Source organism: Adelges cooleyi, unplaced genomic scaffold (genome assembly GCF_023614345.1).
Source record: "Adelges cooleyi isolate 19-005CV unplaced genomic scaffold, UGA_ACOO_1.1 ACOO_flye_CR_arks_rails_tigmint_CR_PRNA_519, whole genome shotgun sequence".
Lineage (NCBI taxonomy): Eukaryota > Metazoa > Arthropoda > Insecta > Hemiptera > Adelgidae > Adelges > Adelges cooleyi.
The window spans coordinates 1,285,694-1,302,245 of NW_026096208.1; the positions used below are offsets into that span (position 1 = coordinate 1,285,694).

At 37.8% G+C, this 16,552-nt stretch overlaps 1 protein-coding gene across 1 annotated transcript; it reads left to right on the forward strand.

Moving 5' to 3' along the window:
* Positions 1 to 13,245: 13,245 nt before the first annotated feature.
* Positions 13,246 to 14,697, forward strand: LOC126842439 (cytosol aminopeptidase-like). Its single transcript, XM_050579453.1, has one exon. The coding sequence runs from the start codon at positions 13,246 to 13,248 to the stop codon at positions 14,695 to 14,697; it is 1,452 nt and encodes a 483-aa protein (XP_050435410.1).
* Positions 14,698 to 16,552: the final 1,855 nt, after the last annotated feature.

Sequence of the window (16,552 nt, forward strand, 5' to 3'; positions counted from 1 at the left end):
TGATTTATCAGATGTATATACATTCAAGAAACTTGATTGAGATTTCCCTTTGTCCGTTTTGTGTGGCTTTTTCCATTTGACGGCCATGCTGACTTTATGCGGTGCTTCCATTTGTGTTTTGTATTGTTATTAGGTTGTCTCATATATCATTTTTTTTTTTTATTATAAGCTATCGTGACTAGCCCAGACGTTTTACAAGCGCAAGTAGATCGTTAGGGAATTTACACACACACACATACACATTGGCGGCAACAACAACATTGATGTGGTAAAAAAAAAAAAAACATTACTTCTAAACTTCCGTTTGGCGTGATCGAAACCATAAACGAAAAATAATACACACCGGTAAATATAATGATAATAATTTGAGCGATTTTCATAGTAGGTAAAGTGACTACATAATGTATAGCTAGTTATTAATATGAACCGTGGAATCGTTTTTTTTTACTTATTATTATGATTTCCCAGCGGTGCCGTTAGTACGTTATTAACGGTCGGCATTTCTCAAAAAACCAAAAAAAAAATATATATATATACATATAATATAGTCACATAGTATATCTAAGTGAATGTTAATAATAAAATGTCGCTTCTCCATTTTTTTTTTTAACCCGTGTCCCATTAATAGGTATTTTATGTTCTTGTCGCGTGGTCCAATACTTAAGTATGGTCTACATAACGTTATTTTTTACCTTAAAATAATAAAAAAATATTCTCTCCCTCCGTGCAAGACCCTAATGCTCGGCCCAATGTCGCTATACAGGGTGATCCAACTAACGTAAGACACTCATTTTCTCTGAAAATATAAATATTTTGAAAACAATTTTTTTCCTAAACTTTTAGGTACATATTTTACTACATTTTTCAATATTTTGAACATTTTTATCACGAATCCTTATACGCCAAAATGGGGGATTTTTGTTTTTTTTTAATGGCAACATATGTTTTTAATTACATAAGTTTGTAGACAAAAAATTAAAAATTATGTTAGCGTTTGAGTTTTGAATTTTCATTTATTTGTTCATTTGTTATGACTTTATAAAGATTTGATTTTTTGACTGTATTTCTTAATATTTTCAATCGTTACTACAAAGACGAGTAGTTTTATTACATTGCGTACAAATAATTTGACATGTTACCGTACTCTGTACCATAATCAGATATAATAAATAACCTATAATCTAAGTAATCTGTAGATAAGAACCTTTGTCTATTTCAAAATCTTTTATAGTGAATTCCTAGTTGTTAGAATGTTATCGCCAATTGGACAATGCGAACTTAAATATGAATTTGATGTGCTACCGGTTTTGGACAAACCGAAGAAATATGATTATTATTAAGAGGAAATGTAGTATCTTAACAAAGTCATAACTAATGAACAGTTTAATAAAAATAAAAAAATTTAACGCTAACACATTTTTAAATTTTTTGTCTACAAATTTATGTAATTAAAAACATATGTTGCCATTTGAAAAAAACAAAAATCCCCTTTTTTGGCTTATAAGGATTAGCGATAAAATGTTTTAAAATATTAAAAAATGTAGTAAAATATGTACCTAAGAGTTTAGGAAAAAAATTGTTTTCAAAATATTTATATTTTCAGGGAAAATGAGTGTCTTACGTTAGTTGGATCACCCTGTATATATATATATATACAGGAGTATATGGAGTGATCCATCTGATCAAGCTCTGTATAAGTCTGTATTATGCGGTATTAGTCTGAGGAGGGGTTGTGGATGATGCAAAACACCCTTAAAATAGTGCAACAGTACTCTTAACCTTACCTTGGTTGTTAAACTAGTTTAATTCATGTTTCTACTTCACTCCTAAACTAATAATATTTGTATAGAAAACATTTTAGTAACTTTTTAAATTTAGAATAATGTATTGGCAATTTTTAACTGGTCGATAACAATTTTTTTTGGATAATTCTTTTTGAAGTTATTGAAGTTCTTAAGTTTGGGGCAGCAGGAATTCCTCCCATCATAACTTTTAAACTCTTATAACTCTAAAAATAGTAGTCGAAAACTGGTTATCGACCAGTCAAAATGTTTAGTACATTATTTTCAGTATTTGAAAAGTCAGTGAAATGTATGCGTTTTAATACCATTTTAAAATCCGTTATTACTAAGACTAGTAGTAGCAGCCGTCACTGTTTTTGAACGGTTAGACGAGAACCGCTTGTCTGTTATTGTCTCAAAGCAGGTAGGTAAAAAATCACTTATCCATATAATATGTAACCAGGGTTACATTTTATGTCTAATAAGCGGTGACAGTGTTATCGACGGGGGTCAATATTACTATTTTATGGACTCAACTTGCTGAACTACCGTCTTTAAACGAATGTTGATCACCCTGTATAAGTTTTAAGTAGTTGGTATGAACATTGTTTACCGTCCAAATGCATGATTTATGTGTATTTCACATGAATCACTAATTTGAGGGTAGGAACTTTAAGCACAATATGAAAATCAGAATGTTTTTTGATTGTACATGCATTTTTAGTAGCTTTTGTTTTCTGGGCAAACTTAATGAGGAAGAACTGTTTCTTCTACATTAATTATTTTTTACTATATGAGTAGATGAATTTTTCATGCATATAAAAAATATTATTGCATACGGTCCGTGTCGTCTGATAGGTCTTTAAGTGCTTATAGTATTTTTTTTTTTTTATAAAATATTTTAATATCATGTATTTCAGTGCGCTGATCAAGTGGGTTTCGTTGGATGTACATTTTTTTTTTTTGTGGTAGGCGATATTAAATATTAAAATAGATACACCGGTATAATAAATAATCCGGTCACGGAAACTATGAAAAAAAAAATCAATAGTAATTTTAATGAATAATTTAATTATAAACACTATTTTACAAGTACCAATTATTAATATTCAATCGCGGTGTGCGGCTTAGTAGAGCCGACTAGTTTTCGTGGGAAAACTATTTTCACTGGCGACATTCAAGACATCTTGATCGGATTGCGACATCTCATTTGTCGAACATCTAAGACTGCGTTCATTATTTTCATAATTAAAATATAACAACGCCGTCCACAACCTATTGCACCTAATAAATATTGACTTGATTAAAATAAAAACACCTGTTAAGACACCTGTTAGAGTTGTCATATTCGAGCAAACGCAAATTACACAAATCTTGACAACATTAGGATTGGACCGCTTTTATGACTCGTACAAGCATTATATTATAGAATTATAATTCTATATATATAAACTAGTCTATCTTAAAATATTAAAAAAAAAAATTACTTCCTTGTTGCTTTTAATGTAACTTCGACTGTCTAAAAATCAACTCGACTTGATTTAATGGTGAATTTTATAAAAGTTTTATTTTTAATTCTAAATTATTATTATTGGGAATTACCTACTATGTATTATAGTTACAGGTTACCTAACTTAGGGGTCTTAACAAGATAGCAAGTTATAAGTTGCTATTTCTCCGATTAACCTTAACATAATTGTTTTTAAAAATAGCAAAAATATTCTAAAAAGTCAAAAACATAATATTCTATTGACTTGAATAAAACAGTGTTCCAACATTGATTTTTTTTCTTCAAAAAATGGTTGTAATGTCTCAATGGAAATGTTTTAATTTTAAATAATAAAGACGTTATAATATATTATGTAATTAACCTTAAAAATTTGCTTTTAATTTAACCGAGTTGGATTTTTTTTCACAGTAAAACTGTATAACAATTAAATTTAGGCTATTATTTCTGCAAATATAAAGTTTAAATAATAATACATTTTTATTAATTTTTCACAATATTTTTACATTATGTAAAGAAGACAAAAATATTAACAATACAAATGATCGTATTTCCTTAATATTATTAATTTAATTATTCTTATCCTTTTCCTAGTTCATTCCTTCTCTTCCCATACCCTCTGTGTCCCGAAAGCGTCATGCAAATGTTTGACAGACCGTCTTGGCCACAAGTCATACTCATATTTCTCCCTCGATAGAAAGACATTGGTCATAAGCTTGTGAAACTAACCAGCTAATTTTCAATCTATTATCATTAATATTTTACCTGGTGATTCCCTTGTGGATTATCCAGAAATTAGAGATTTACACGCCCACCTTGTCCGTACAAATCATTATCCTGTTAATAATGTAAATGAATTTTTCTAAAAATTTACATAATGTTTTTACATATTTTTTTTTTTGTCAAAAAGGCAAATATTAACAACACAAATGATTCAATCACACTTCCTTGAAATTATAAGGTTAAGTGTGGTAATTGTAGGTGATTAAGGCTAATATAATTGCAACATTCTGGAACGAAATACAGAGGGCATGTCTCCGCAAGATCACACCCTCGAGCCATATTAAGACATATGCATGTAAAAAAAAAAAACATTTTCCTATACTTGCAAAAAACAACCAAGCCGATCGTGTGGTTTGTAGGGTTTTGGCGAACTAAAAAAAGTAAACATATACGGCTGCAATGATGGTGCAACAACCATGCAATTGAAGAGTTCAGAGCTTCGATTGTTGCTGTGAACCCTGTCGATTGGCCCGGCAGTCTATCCTAAACATTTTATCATCCTGATCCTCTCGTGGGATATCCGGGAACGAGAGGGATATCCGTGCTCGCCTAGTCCACGCTAGTATCCCGTTACATCCCCGAAAACAAATAAATACACTTTTAACCCCACGAAACCGGGCGTTCTATTGTAAGTAGTGGTGTGTGTGTGTGTTGTTTGAGTTTGATGTGCAGTGCATCGCGTGTGGCTCACGATGATGTCGGTATGACAAATCAGCTCTCTCTATCCCTGAAACACACTGGCCCCGGCGATATCATCATCATCATCATCGGACCCGGAGTGCATTGGAATAGTAGGAAAATGTAAATTTATGTTAAACAAATTCGACATGATAATAAATTAATGCGCGTACACGTTGTAATAATAATAATAATAATAATGTATTTTAATATCTGATTCGCCGCGGCAGTCCGACGGGGCACTATGCAGCGTGGCAGGACAAATTATTATTGTTGTCTGCTCTGGAAATCGATCAATTTCAACGTGTCTCGCCGCTATCGTGTGTACATACCAGTACTCGTCCACCGATCACTTATGTCAGTGAAAAATATTACATAATATTCATCGGCAGTAGCGAACGGACCCGCGTTGTTTGCCTTAATGTATCTCATAACAATAAAAAAAATAAAAATAAAACCATTTTCTTATAATAATATTAGGTGTATTTTCTATTATTATTATTACTATCGTTTGGAACAAAAAAATAACGTTTCCGAACTCATCGGTCAAACCGATCCTGCCAGTGTCGGTTCACCGCAGCTGCTGATGCTGCTGCCGTTTACTGTTTTATTCATGCTGGTATTGACATAGGTAGGCCGCCGTCTTAACCTATATACCTGTATACTACGTCTTGACCGGTACAATAAAATATACACTTAGCGGTTTCCAAACCGGACCCGTCAAACACACTGACAAAGCGCCATTTGAATAATCACACGACGTTATGTTCCTATGGTAACCGCTTTGCGGATTTCCAATTATCTATTGACTATTATCGTTGCTTTTATTTTTTGTCAAATCATCCCTTATCGACCGAATCTCTCCTATAAGTGAACAACTATTGCTCTCCTCCGCTATCATTACAATATCGGATCAGTGTCTAGGTACCCGAGTCCAGTTACAAAACCCCACAACATTAACTAAGTTCGTTTAACCCCAGTCAACTGTACGACAATAGACATTAAAATGTACACTATAGCCGATAAGTTCTCAAGTTGCCTGACTATATATATATTCGCCAATACTATACATCATTAACCGGCCCAGACTTCCGAGTACAAGCAGAGAGTAAACTGCACAGGTTCGACGGCGCAATCGGTCGAGAAACTTTGCCAACAGATTAAGCGCAGATATTGTAATACTCAGAAGGGAAGTCGGCCGGTCCGTTGGTTATATTGTGGGGCGGTACACGTGCGGAAGTCGTCCAAAATGTAATTAGTCATAGATATATAATAATATGTAAACGTCCAAAGACTACGAGGGGGGGTGGTGGTGGATTCCGGCAAAGTGGTGGGCGTGCGAGGGCGGGGTGGAAAAAAAAATAACGTTTACCGAGGCCCCGGAGAAGTTTATTTGCGACAGATTAATCTCGGATAATTGGCAATAAGTCAACGTGTATTCAATGATGATGATGATCGTATACGAACGCAAGGGGAGAGTATTGTTATTATTATTTTTTTTTTCCTATCACCCCCCCCCCCCTCCCGCCATCCCCTAACAGCCCGAGGGATCCTGAAGCGAGAAGAGAGATCTCTCGGCAAAATCCCTTCGGTTCCACCCCCGTGCTGCCAAATTACACGCTGTAAATGTATACATATATATGAAATGTGTTGTGTTGTGTTTGTGCGCCTTATTCGGATATCCGTCGCCGCCGCCTAACCCGTGTCCCTGTGCACGAGGGTAATGCCTCCTGTATATATATATATATATATATATATCCGTATAAAGGCCGGAAATCCTACTTTATATCCGCGGCTAATTGTAGGGGCGTCGGCGCATTGCTCGGCGGGGATGTACCGACGATCGCTTAATTCGACACCCACAACCACGGTACACTGTACACATCCTTAAAGCCCTTGTTATTGTTTACCGAGCAACAGCCAAGAGGAGGGTTGCGATAAACTGCCGGCCAATTGATCATTTTTTTTTTTTTTTATTATTGCACCATTATATTGCGGCGGTGTTTTGCCCAAATCATTGCGGCCGTACAATATAACAACATCGTATCACTGTAAAAATGCAATCAGTTCGCCTCCCCCCCTCTCCAAAAAAACCCTACAAACCCACACGACCGGCTAAGTACGGGAAAACGTTTTTCTTTTTTTCTTGACACGCAGTTTGTGACAAACATAGGGGTCGTTGTAAGCGAATAGGGCAAATGTAAATGAAACGTTTTCAAAAGGAGTTTGATTGACAGTCTACAACAAATATTGTAACTGGACGCTTTTAATTACAAGATACTAATGTCCACAAGAATATCTCTCATTCCCGGATAACCCACTAGAGGATCAGGATGATAAAATGTATAGGATAGAGAAGGAAGGAGCCAAGAAAAGGATAAGGATGATTATGTGAATAATATTAAGGAAATAATATGATAATTTGTGTTGTTAATATTTGTCTTCCTGGCATAAAAAATAATGTACAAATATTATGATGCATATTGTCATAGATCAGCACAAAACCAAAACAGCTTGACTAAAATAATAAATAATTTTTATCTCTGTATTTTATTTTATACATTGTCTTTTAATCCGTGTTATAATACTATTGATTTGAAATAAAACATTTGAACTATATTATACAGACAAAATCAGGTCAACTGTCTCCGTGAAAGATTTTGACCGGTCAACAACCTAACCCTAATAGTGAAGGGTTTATTTTGATCTTTAGATAGTGACTTGATTTATTTTTCCAACGCAGAATAGCTTTTATTTAGCTGCTGGTAAATTCTTAACCTTATCTTATTATGTATATTATTTGTATTATTTATTTTAGTTCCTAAATATTTTAAGTCAGTTACAATTAGGCTATGTCTATGTAGGCAGTGGGGTGCAAATAATATCTGACCGATTAATGAATTCGAGTAATACTATTCGCCTTGAATATTTCCAATTCGAAAAGAGTTGTCAGTTTTTGCTTTAGATAAAGATCACTTTATATAATTTGTCTAGTCCATCACACTTTTTTTTTGGACCATTATCTGTCTATAGTTTATGTAAGATAAATTATTGTTAAATGTTAGCGGTACACATATTTACACGGTTTAACGTTTGAAATACAAATCGGTTAGGTTATGTTTGGTTAGGTTAGGTTAGGTTTGGTTTGGTTAGGTTAGGTTTGGTTAGGTTAGGTTTGGTTAGGTTAAGTTAGGTTAGGTTAGTAAAAAAATTATCAACACATTTGTGTTCTTTATTTTTTTTTTTTACTTGTATGTCGGTTCCAAAAAAATGACCGCCCCTCGAGCACCATAAAAATTGCCGCCCAATTCAATTGCCCTCTCCCCTCTGCCACCCTTAAACGCGGCTCCTTAAACTGTATACGTGCACGAATGGCAAATAAAACAATACACAAAAATTTTGAAAAAAATGTATTTACATTTTTTTTTTTTTACCACGGTGAACTCGGCACGCGGGTCACTGGGTATGTGCTACAGACATTATGGCGGCGGTTAAAAAAATGAATATATATAATATATAAAAACAATATGATCCGGTGTGTGTGTGTGTGTGTGCGAGTGCCCGGAACAAAACCAGAACGATTTACATACAATTATGCGCGACTGCTGCTGCTGCTGCTATTGCTATTGCTATTGCTGCTGCTACTACTTACTATAATCTCATTGGTCGCGGTCCTTGGGGGATACATAATTTAATGCCGGCCGAGACGATGGAAATACAGTGAGAGAGATAGATACAGAGAGAGAGAAAACCCATTGGAAAAAAATTCCACGGGGTGGGTGGACGGCGTGGTGGCCGGTGCCAAAGGGGGAGGGCGGCCAAAACATAATATACATATACACAGTAGGAACGAAACTGAATAAAAAGTTAAAATCCACCCTCGCCGCACAGGAGTTTGTGTGTGTGTGATTTATGAAGAAAATCGGATAATCCGCAAAGGATCAAGAGCGCATCTGATATCCGTAAAAAAGGATGATAATAATAATAATAACAACGGAGGATATCCATCGGACGGCCGCGGTTTGTTTTGACGTGTCCCCTCGAGGGAAATGACGAATGAGTAAAATAAAAAACGTTTATAAAAAATAAACCATACATTTTGTTTGTTTTGAACAAACACAAATCGACCCTCTCCTCTGCTGCCCTCCCCTCGCTGGTATTGTGTAGTAATATTTAAATAATAATTCGGTCGACATAACCGGAAACGCACAACCCCCTCCCCCCCCCCCCCAAACGACGATAATAATAATTATTGTTGTGTATTCAATTATTCGCATAATGTGTATACACTACACTACTACTATATAGATGCATAATATATTATAATAGTACCCACCTACAAGCATTACATTATATGTTCGAGATGCAAATCAGCATTGTGTGGGCTTTGCGAAACGGCGGTATAATGACAATATAGAAAATGATGATAACAATATTGTGTACTTGCCCGCGAGCAGCCGCAGTGCATTGTCATTGTGGCAAGTCTAGTGTGGCCTTAGAGGTAAAAAAAAACTAAAAAATTTACTGGCGACTAAAATGGAATCGAAAAAAAATATTTGAAAAAAAAGGAATATGTAAAAAGGTGGCGAGAAAATATATTTAAAAAAAAAAAGTATCTGGAAACAAAAATTCGAATCCAAAATATCGATAATTTTTTATTTACATTTGAGTCGTTTAACTTGGATGAGTCATATACAAGATGGTTTTTTTTATCGTGGTCCATTCAATATCTCACTGGATTTAATATTAATAGTTATGTATATATTTTTTTATTAAAATACATTTAAAAATCTGTTAAATTAATACAATAGGCAAATTTGATATAATATGTACACTTACATGACTTGAATAACAACTAATAATTACATTTTTTTTTGTATTTCATATTGTTTTTGTACATAATGTGATTTCAACGTGACCACAAATTTTGTTACCCTAATAATATTCCCAGTCTCTTCTCAAATTAATTTTGTTTGATAGCCACTTTTGCCACTTAAACATATTTTTATCGACTTTTTAATTAAAAATTAATTGAATATTTTACTACAAATTTTGACTGGTCGACAACCAGTTTTGGATAACAGCTATTTTTAAAGTTATATGAATTTAAAAGATACACAACACTCAACCTTTCCTCCTGCTCTAAACATGAAACTCTTATAAACTAACCTAACCTAACCTAACCTAACCTTTTTTTTTTTTTTTATATCTGCATCCATAGAAAACTGGGGAGGTACTCGCCTGTTGAGGCATTACTTCCCCCCAGTTTTCCGAAACCTAACCTAACCTAACTGGTCATCGACCGGTCAAAATGTTTAGTGCATTATTGTCAATTTGACGAAACGTATGCGCTACTATTTAAGTTAAAAAAGTCGATATGAAAATAATTAGTTTTAGTGGAAGTGGTGGGTAGGAACATAAACAATACACGAACGCTACAACTGTGCATATTACAATATTTATCCCTCTCGACTGGTACAATACGATTCGAGGTAAATATGTGATCGGTGGTGTATCTTATCTCATACAATAAAAATTCGTGGAATTAGCAATCTCACTACTTAAGACCCGGTAGGACACACGCGTAGGAGTTCTTGGAGAAATTCTTAACAAGTTCTCACGGGGAAACACACATACAGCTCTCATCCGTCACTTTCAAAAATCCAAACCCATCACTGGCCATGGACATGTGAATCTACCTATGAATCAATTACACGGTCACAAAACGGTCGGTCCGGTCTTATCTGGATTTTTTTTTTCCGGGGGCCTCGCACAACACAATATGCGTGTGGAAAGTGTTTATTTTTTTAAGCCTACCATTAAAAAAAACCGACATTAGTATAATATAATCTCTTTTCGGTCGTCGTAAATCTCCACAGCGATAAGCCTCGCCGGGCCATGACGTTTGTGTGTCGTACAGGTCGCTGCTGTAGCCAACCGATCGGTCAGAGGTATTATAACAATATAATATATTATATTACATATTATTTTTTTTTTTTTTTTTTAGGATGGACACCTGACTGTTGTCTGAAATAAATTATACTATCCTCCGTACAGGTGTAATACCCGTCGGCGGTACCATATTTTTTTTTGTTGTTGTTATAAAAAGGTGCCAAAACCGATGGCGTTGGATTCTCAAAATGGAATCTAGACAAACTCGCATCGAGTCCACAATTATTATATTACAATATTTCTTATTTTTCATTGAAAACTCGATCACTTTTGATTGATTCACAACGGTCAATAGTTATTAAAAAAAAAAAACCATTTAATCATGGAAGATGTTATCTCTTATCACTTATCAATTCTCTCTTATCGTTTATCTATTATCACTCACCGCTTATCTCTAATAGTTTATCGTTTAACACTTGTCCTTTATCATTTATCTTGAATCTCTTATCACTTATCAATTCTCTCTTATCGTTTATCTATTATCACTCATCGCTTATCACTAACAGTTTATCATTTAACACTTATCTACCATGAACCTGGTTTTCATAGGTACTTCTCTTTTTTTTTTTATGTATATTAACAGCGTTTCAAATTATTTCAGGCAATTTTATTAGGATTATCATCTCTTATTTTACCAATTTGTAATAACCGCCAAAATTAAATGTTGAAAATAACATGTAAAAACTATTTTTTTTAACCTGGGCTGATGACCTGGGTTTAAAGTGAACAGTGAACTTTATTCTATACTTGATTAATTCGACTAGACTAGTTTATTTTACATCAAACACAAATCTACAAAATGAAGTAAATGTTATGCAGAAATTAATTCCTAACAAAATTTCTGCAGTAAAAAAAAAATGTTTGAGTGAGATGGACAGTCTAAATCGTTTTATTGAACGTTGTTATTTTGACTTGAAATATTTTCTAATTCAATTTATTATCCCACTTTAGGTTTACAGCCTGCTGTTGTACAGTCTCACCTTTGATTAAAATGTAACAGCACTAAAGGGAAATCGGCTAATAGTTCTCACAACACAATTCGACTATTACAGCATGACTTGTACTTTGAGACTGTACTACTCTAAAAAAAAAAAGGCATCTTTAAAATTATATATATACATATTTTTAGTAGTTATTGTCGTCGGGACGTAGACGGTTATAATATTATTATGTTGCTAGTGTTTTGGCGGCCGTTTAATTTTCTCTCGGTTCGCCTTTTTCGCATTACGACCCTGCCCAAGTCGCTGCTGGTCGCAGATGTTGTTGCCCGTCTCGGTAATCGTTTTCTATAGTCATAATAATAATAATGTACACACAACTCGGTCTACTACAACGACATGGACCACCGAGCTAATGGACTACAAAACGTCTGCGGTCTCCTCGGCTCGCAGGAGGAAGACCCTGGCTCGTTGGAGACGGTGGTCTTAATCGTAATTATTATATTATGTGCAATATCCGTAACGTTAGTGGGTAGGTATTCATACATAGCGTGTAACAGTCGACCTAACCCGACCTGCCTATACCTGCCCGACTCCGACCATCGATTACCTTTGCAGACCATTTGGATCGACAGCAGTTTACCGGAGAGCTGCCGGTAACTATGAAAAATGATCACCAACAACATTGTTAACGATGTGTGTGTACACAAGCGGTGCGTTGAAAACATATTTAATCGATTTTCGGTTTACTAATTGCCCGGCAATCATTAACGGCCGTTGAGGTTTATTCATCCCCAATCGCCCCCTCTAGTCTAGTCTCAATGCTTTACAGTAATTACATTGGCGTGCTAAGGCCCCTAAGCGTGCTGACTGTCCTAACTTCTCTTGGCCGTTTGTGTCTCTTTTAAAATTATATTAACCACTCTACAAGCTTTACTCAATATTTTACTGTTTATTAAGTCTAGTGTTTAGAATTGAATTAGTAACTGCAAACAGATGAAACGAGAACGTTTGGACAAGTACACAAGGTGATTGGACAACTATGACACTATGGTTTAAAACAACTGTCATATTTACCAAGAATTGTACCTGTTATGTGTTGGTAAGCACAATAAGAAAGGGCCAAAGTGAGCGTGCTGGTTTAGACTGCACTCAGTTTGGACTGCACACGGTTTGGACTGTGCCTGGATCTAACTATCCCCATTGATTCTACTGGCTTTTTTTTTTTTTTTAAACAGCTGTTGGCATTAAAATTTGTTACTGTTTTTTTTTTCATTTATTTTCTATACGGCCGATAAGAATGGATCCGTCGTTGTATCTGTTGGTCGAGGTTATTCGAATTCGTATCGTAGTCGTGGTCTACACGTTTTGAAGCGAAAGTTGTATATTATATATTTTATTATCCGTGAGTGAAAAAATTCCAAAATTTGTCAAATTTGATATGAGTGTCTTTTTAAGAAACGCCCGCAGTTGTCTGAGACAGTGTAACAATGGTAAGTGGCGAGTGGCGACAACCTGTGGACGGCGAGCAACGTACGCCAACGAGTGCAAGTCGTTCGGCAACCGCAACGGCATCGTGCTGGGAATATACCAGAACGGCAGCACGATGGAGTTCTCGAAGGAGTCGACGGCGTTCAACGACCGGCTGGGCGGCAAGCTGGAGGCGCTGGTGACGGCCACGGGCATCAGACAGGGCGACGCGGTGCTGTTCAACAACCTGGACAAGGACTACCCGAACGTGGCCGTGGCCAACGTCGGCCCCACCGTGGCGGGCCTGGACGACAACGAAGCGATGGACCTGAGCAAGGAGAACGTCCGGCAAGCGGTCGGCAAGGCCGTCGTCCTGTTGGCCGACGAGGGCAGCAACAAAGTGGTGCTGGACGGCCTGAACAGCCCGGAAACCGTGGCGGAGGCCGCCACGCTGGCCGCCTGGAAGTTCGAAAGCACCAAGTCCATGGAGAACCAAGGCGTGCCCGTCGTGGTGGAGCCGCTCAACAAGGACGACCGGGACCTGTTCGACAGAGGTATGATTTACGGCGGCGCACAAAACCTAGCGCGGCTGCTGACCGAAATACCGGCCAACATACTGACGCCCAGCAACTTTGCCGAGCAAATGATCCGCACGCTCTGCCCATGCGGCATAACCGTCGACATACAGGACCGCGACTGGATCGAATCGAAAAAGCTGTTCGGCGTGCTGGAAGCGTCCAAGGGGTCGTGCGAACCGCCGCTGTTCGCCGTGGTCGGCTACTGCGCCGGTGACAAGAACGACAAGCCGATGGCGTTCACCGGACACGCGACCACGTACGACACCGGCGGCATGTGCATCCGCGAGTGCGACGACATGGCCTACAAAAAGCGGCACGTGGCGTCTGCCGCCACCATCGTGGGCATGATGAAGGGCATCGCGCAGCTCAGTCTGCCGGTGAACGTGTACGCCTATATCCCGCTGTTCGAGAACGCCACGTCCGGCACGGCCATGCACGCCAGCGACGTGTTCAACGCGCTCGACGGCAAATCCGTCAATGTGGACAACACCAACTTCGTGAACCGGCTGGCCATGGCCGACACGCTGCTGTACGCGGCCAGCACCAACCCCAAGCTGCTGGTGCACGTCAACACGCTCAGCCATATTGCGCACACAGTTTTCGGCGAGGTGGCCACGCCGTTGTTCACCAACAATCAGATGCTGTGGAAAGAAGTCGAGCGAGCCGGCGCCACCATGGGCGACCGCGCGTGGCTGCTGCCCCGGTACGAGCGCAAGCGGCAAATGATCACCAGCGATCCGCTGGCCGACATGGCCGTGCTCGGCGAGGGCGGCATGCTGCTCGACGACTTGCCCAAGAGCGCGGCGTTCGCAAACGAGTTCATGGCCGACCTGGACTTTGTGCACCTCGAACTGGCCGGCGTCACCAAGAACACCGACGAGGTCACATACCCGTACCTGAGGCGGGAGTTCGCCACCGGTCGCTTGACCAGGACCCTGATGCAAATGATCTACCAAATGGGTTGTCCCCATGATCCGCCGGCGATCAAGCCGGCGCCGGTCAGAAAATGATTTGAAATTGATGACCTGATGTCAAAAACTTGTAGAAAACTCCAATAAAATCCCCTTCACTTTTAACCTTTCATTGTTTTTTTTTGAGCTTGGAGAATAGCTAGAAGTGGAGTCAGATTCATGGTAGAAATGAAATCATGAATCGAAGCAATAAGAATGATTATAATGGTAATGAAAGAGGGAAAGAAGAAAGGACTGAAGTAAACGTGTTTGGGTGTGATTGAGAATGGGATAAGGACAAAGAGGATGATTTTCAGTGATATACATGTCTTGATTACACCTGAAAATGATCAACATAATATTTCAATACACGAAAGCTTTAACTGCTGGTGTATATACGAAGATGATGATGATGATTTCACACAAATAATTGAAAACGAGGATGGTCAACAAAAAAAACACCAGAATGAAAACGCTTTACTCGTTATGCAACCAATCAAACATTCACAATACAAACTTCACATCTCTTGTACATTTTAATCGATCCTTATCATAATATAAGCCTGTCCAACCTAGGCATCTACATCTACACCAGAAAAATTAAGAAAATGCAAACCTTCCGAAATAAAATATGTCCAAGAATATATGTTGATAAATTCTGTGATTTCGGAATCTCGCTCTTACCCAATTGAATAGCTTCTAAATAGATCTGTAAGATAATTATTTTTCAAAAACGTTTTTATCATCACAGCTATTATAATCTCGTGAAATACACAGTAATACACACACACACTAAATTCATTAATAAGTCACACGGTGGCTCTTAATGATTGAGCATCAATTCAATAGTCACAGCAAATCACAGCTTAGCTCGTGGATCTACTTTCAATTCTCTTTTCCGAATTTATCCATCTACTCCATACATCCCTGTTACTCTGCCCATAACAACCAGCCCTTATCACTTGGAGATGCATTACGGCTAACCGTTGTACATAAATCATCGCCGGCACCGAGGAAATCCCTTTTCCGCGCTAATGAAAATCCTCTGCCGCGTATAGCGCAGGTACATATTATTATCATTATAAATATTATTATATCCACGATGCACAGATGCGCCGTGGGTGGGTTTCTTTAATGGTGTTACGCGACGGCGATCGAGGATAACGTTTGGTCGTGCGCCGACCAAAGTGGGCAGAGAGACCCACGACGGTCGTATATACAATTTTTTTTTATTATTTCATATAGGTGGTAGATATGTATAAGGTTTTTTATTTTTTTATTCTTATTAATAAATGGCCACTCCGGTATTTATTGCCACGAAGCGATGATTTAAGGCGCGTGAAGCCGGCGGTCGCTAATGGCCACCTACGGTGATCTCTCAGGGGCTGTGTGAGCACATATAATACCCGTACAGGTATTATACACATTTTTATACCTATATAACGCTGTATTATTGTATATACCCGGGACTTGACGTTGTTGTCATACTGTAGCAGGTCGCGCGCGCGCCGATCGTTAGCCTCCTCGGTCGGTAAATAAAAACCTAATCGTGTCCCGGCATAATAATTATTATCATCGTCGTCGACAATGACGGCGTTAAAGTGATATACCGACTCCCTCTGAGAGGTGGTGGCGTTTAGTGTAATATATAATTGTCAAAAAAACGTTAATCGTGCGCGCATACCACCATAGGTAAAACCATCCCATCCTATCCCCCGTTTGACCGGTGTAAATTCGTCCAACGATTGCCACTGACCGGCTGGTCACATAGAATCGGTCATGTCAAATGATATGTCAGTTGACTGAAAATTAGGTATGCACTGTGGGGAAACACCCAGAAGTTAAAACAAACTTAACGTCGACGGGTTAGGTTAGGTTAGGTTTTAAAATATGTCATAGTTCAATTGAAAAACTA

Excerpts from the sequence above, each read along its gene's own strand:
- LOC126842439 (XM_050579453.1), top strand. The coding sequence starts at position 13,246 with ATGGAGTTCTCGAAGGAGTCGACGGCGTTCAACGACCGGCTGGGCGGC.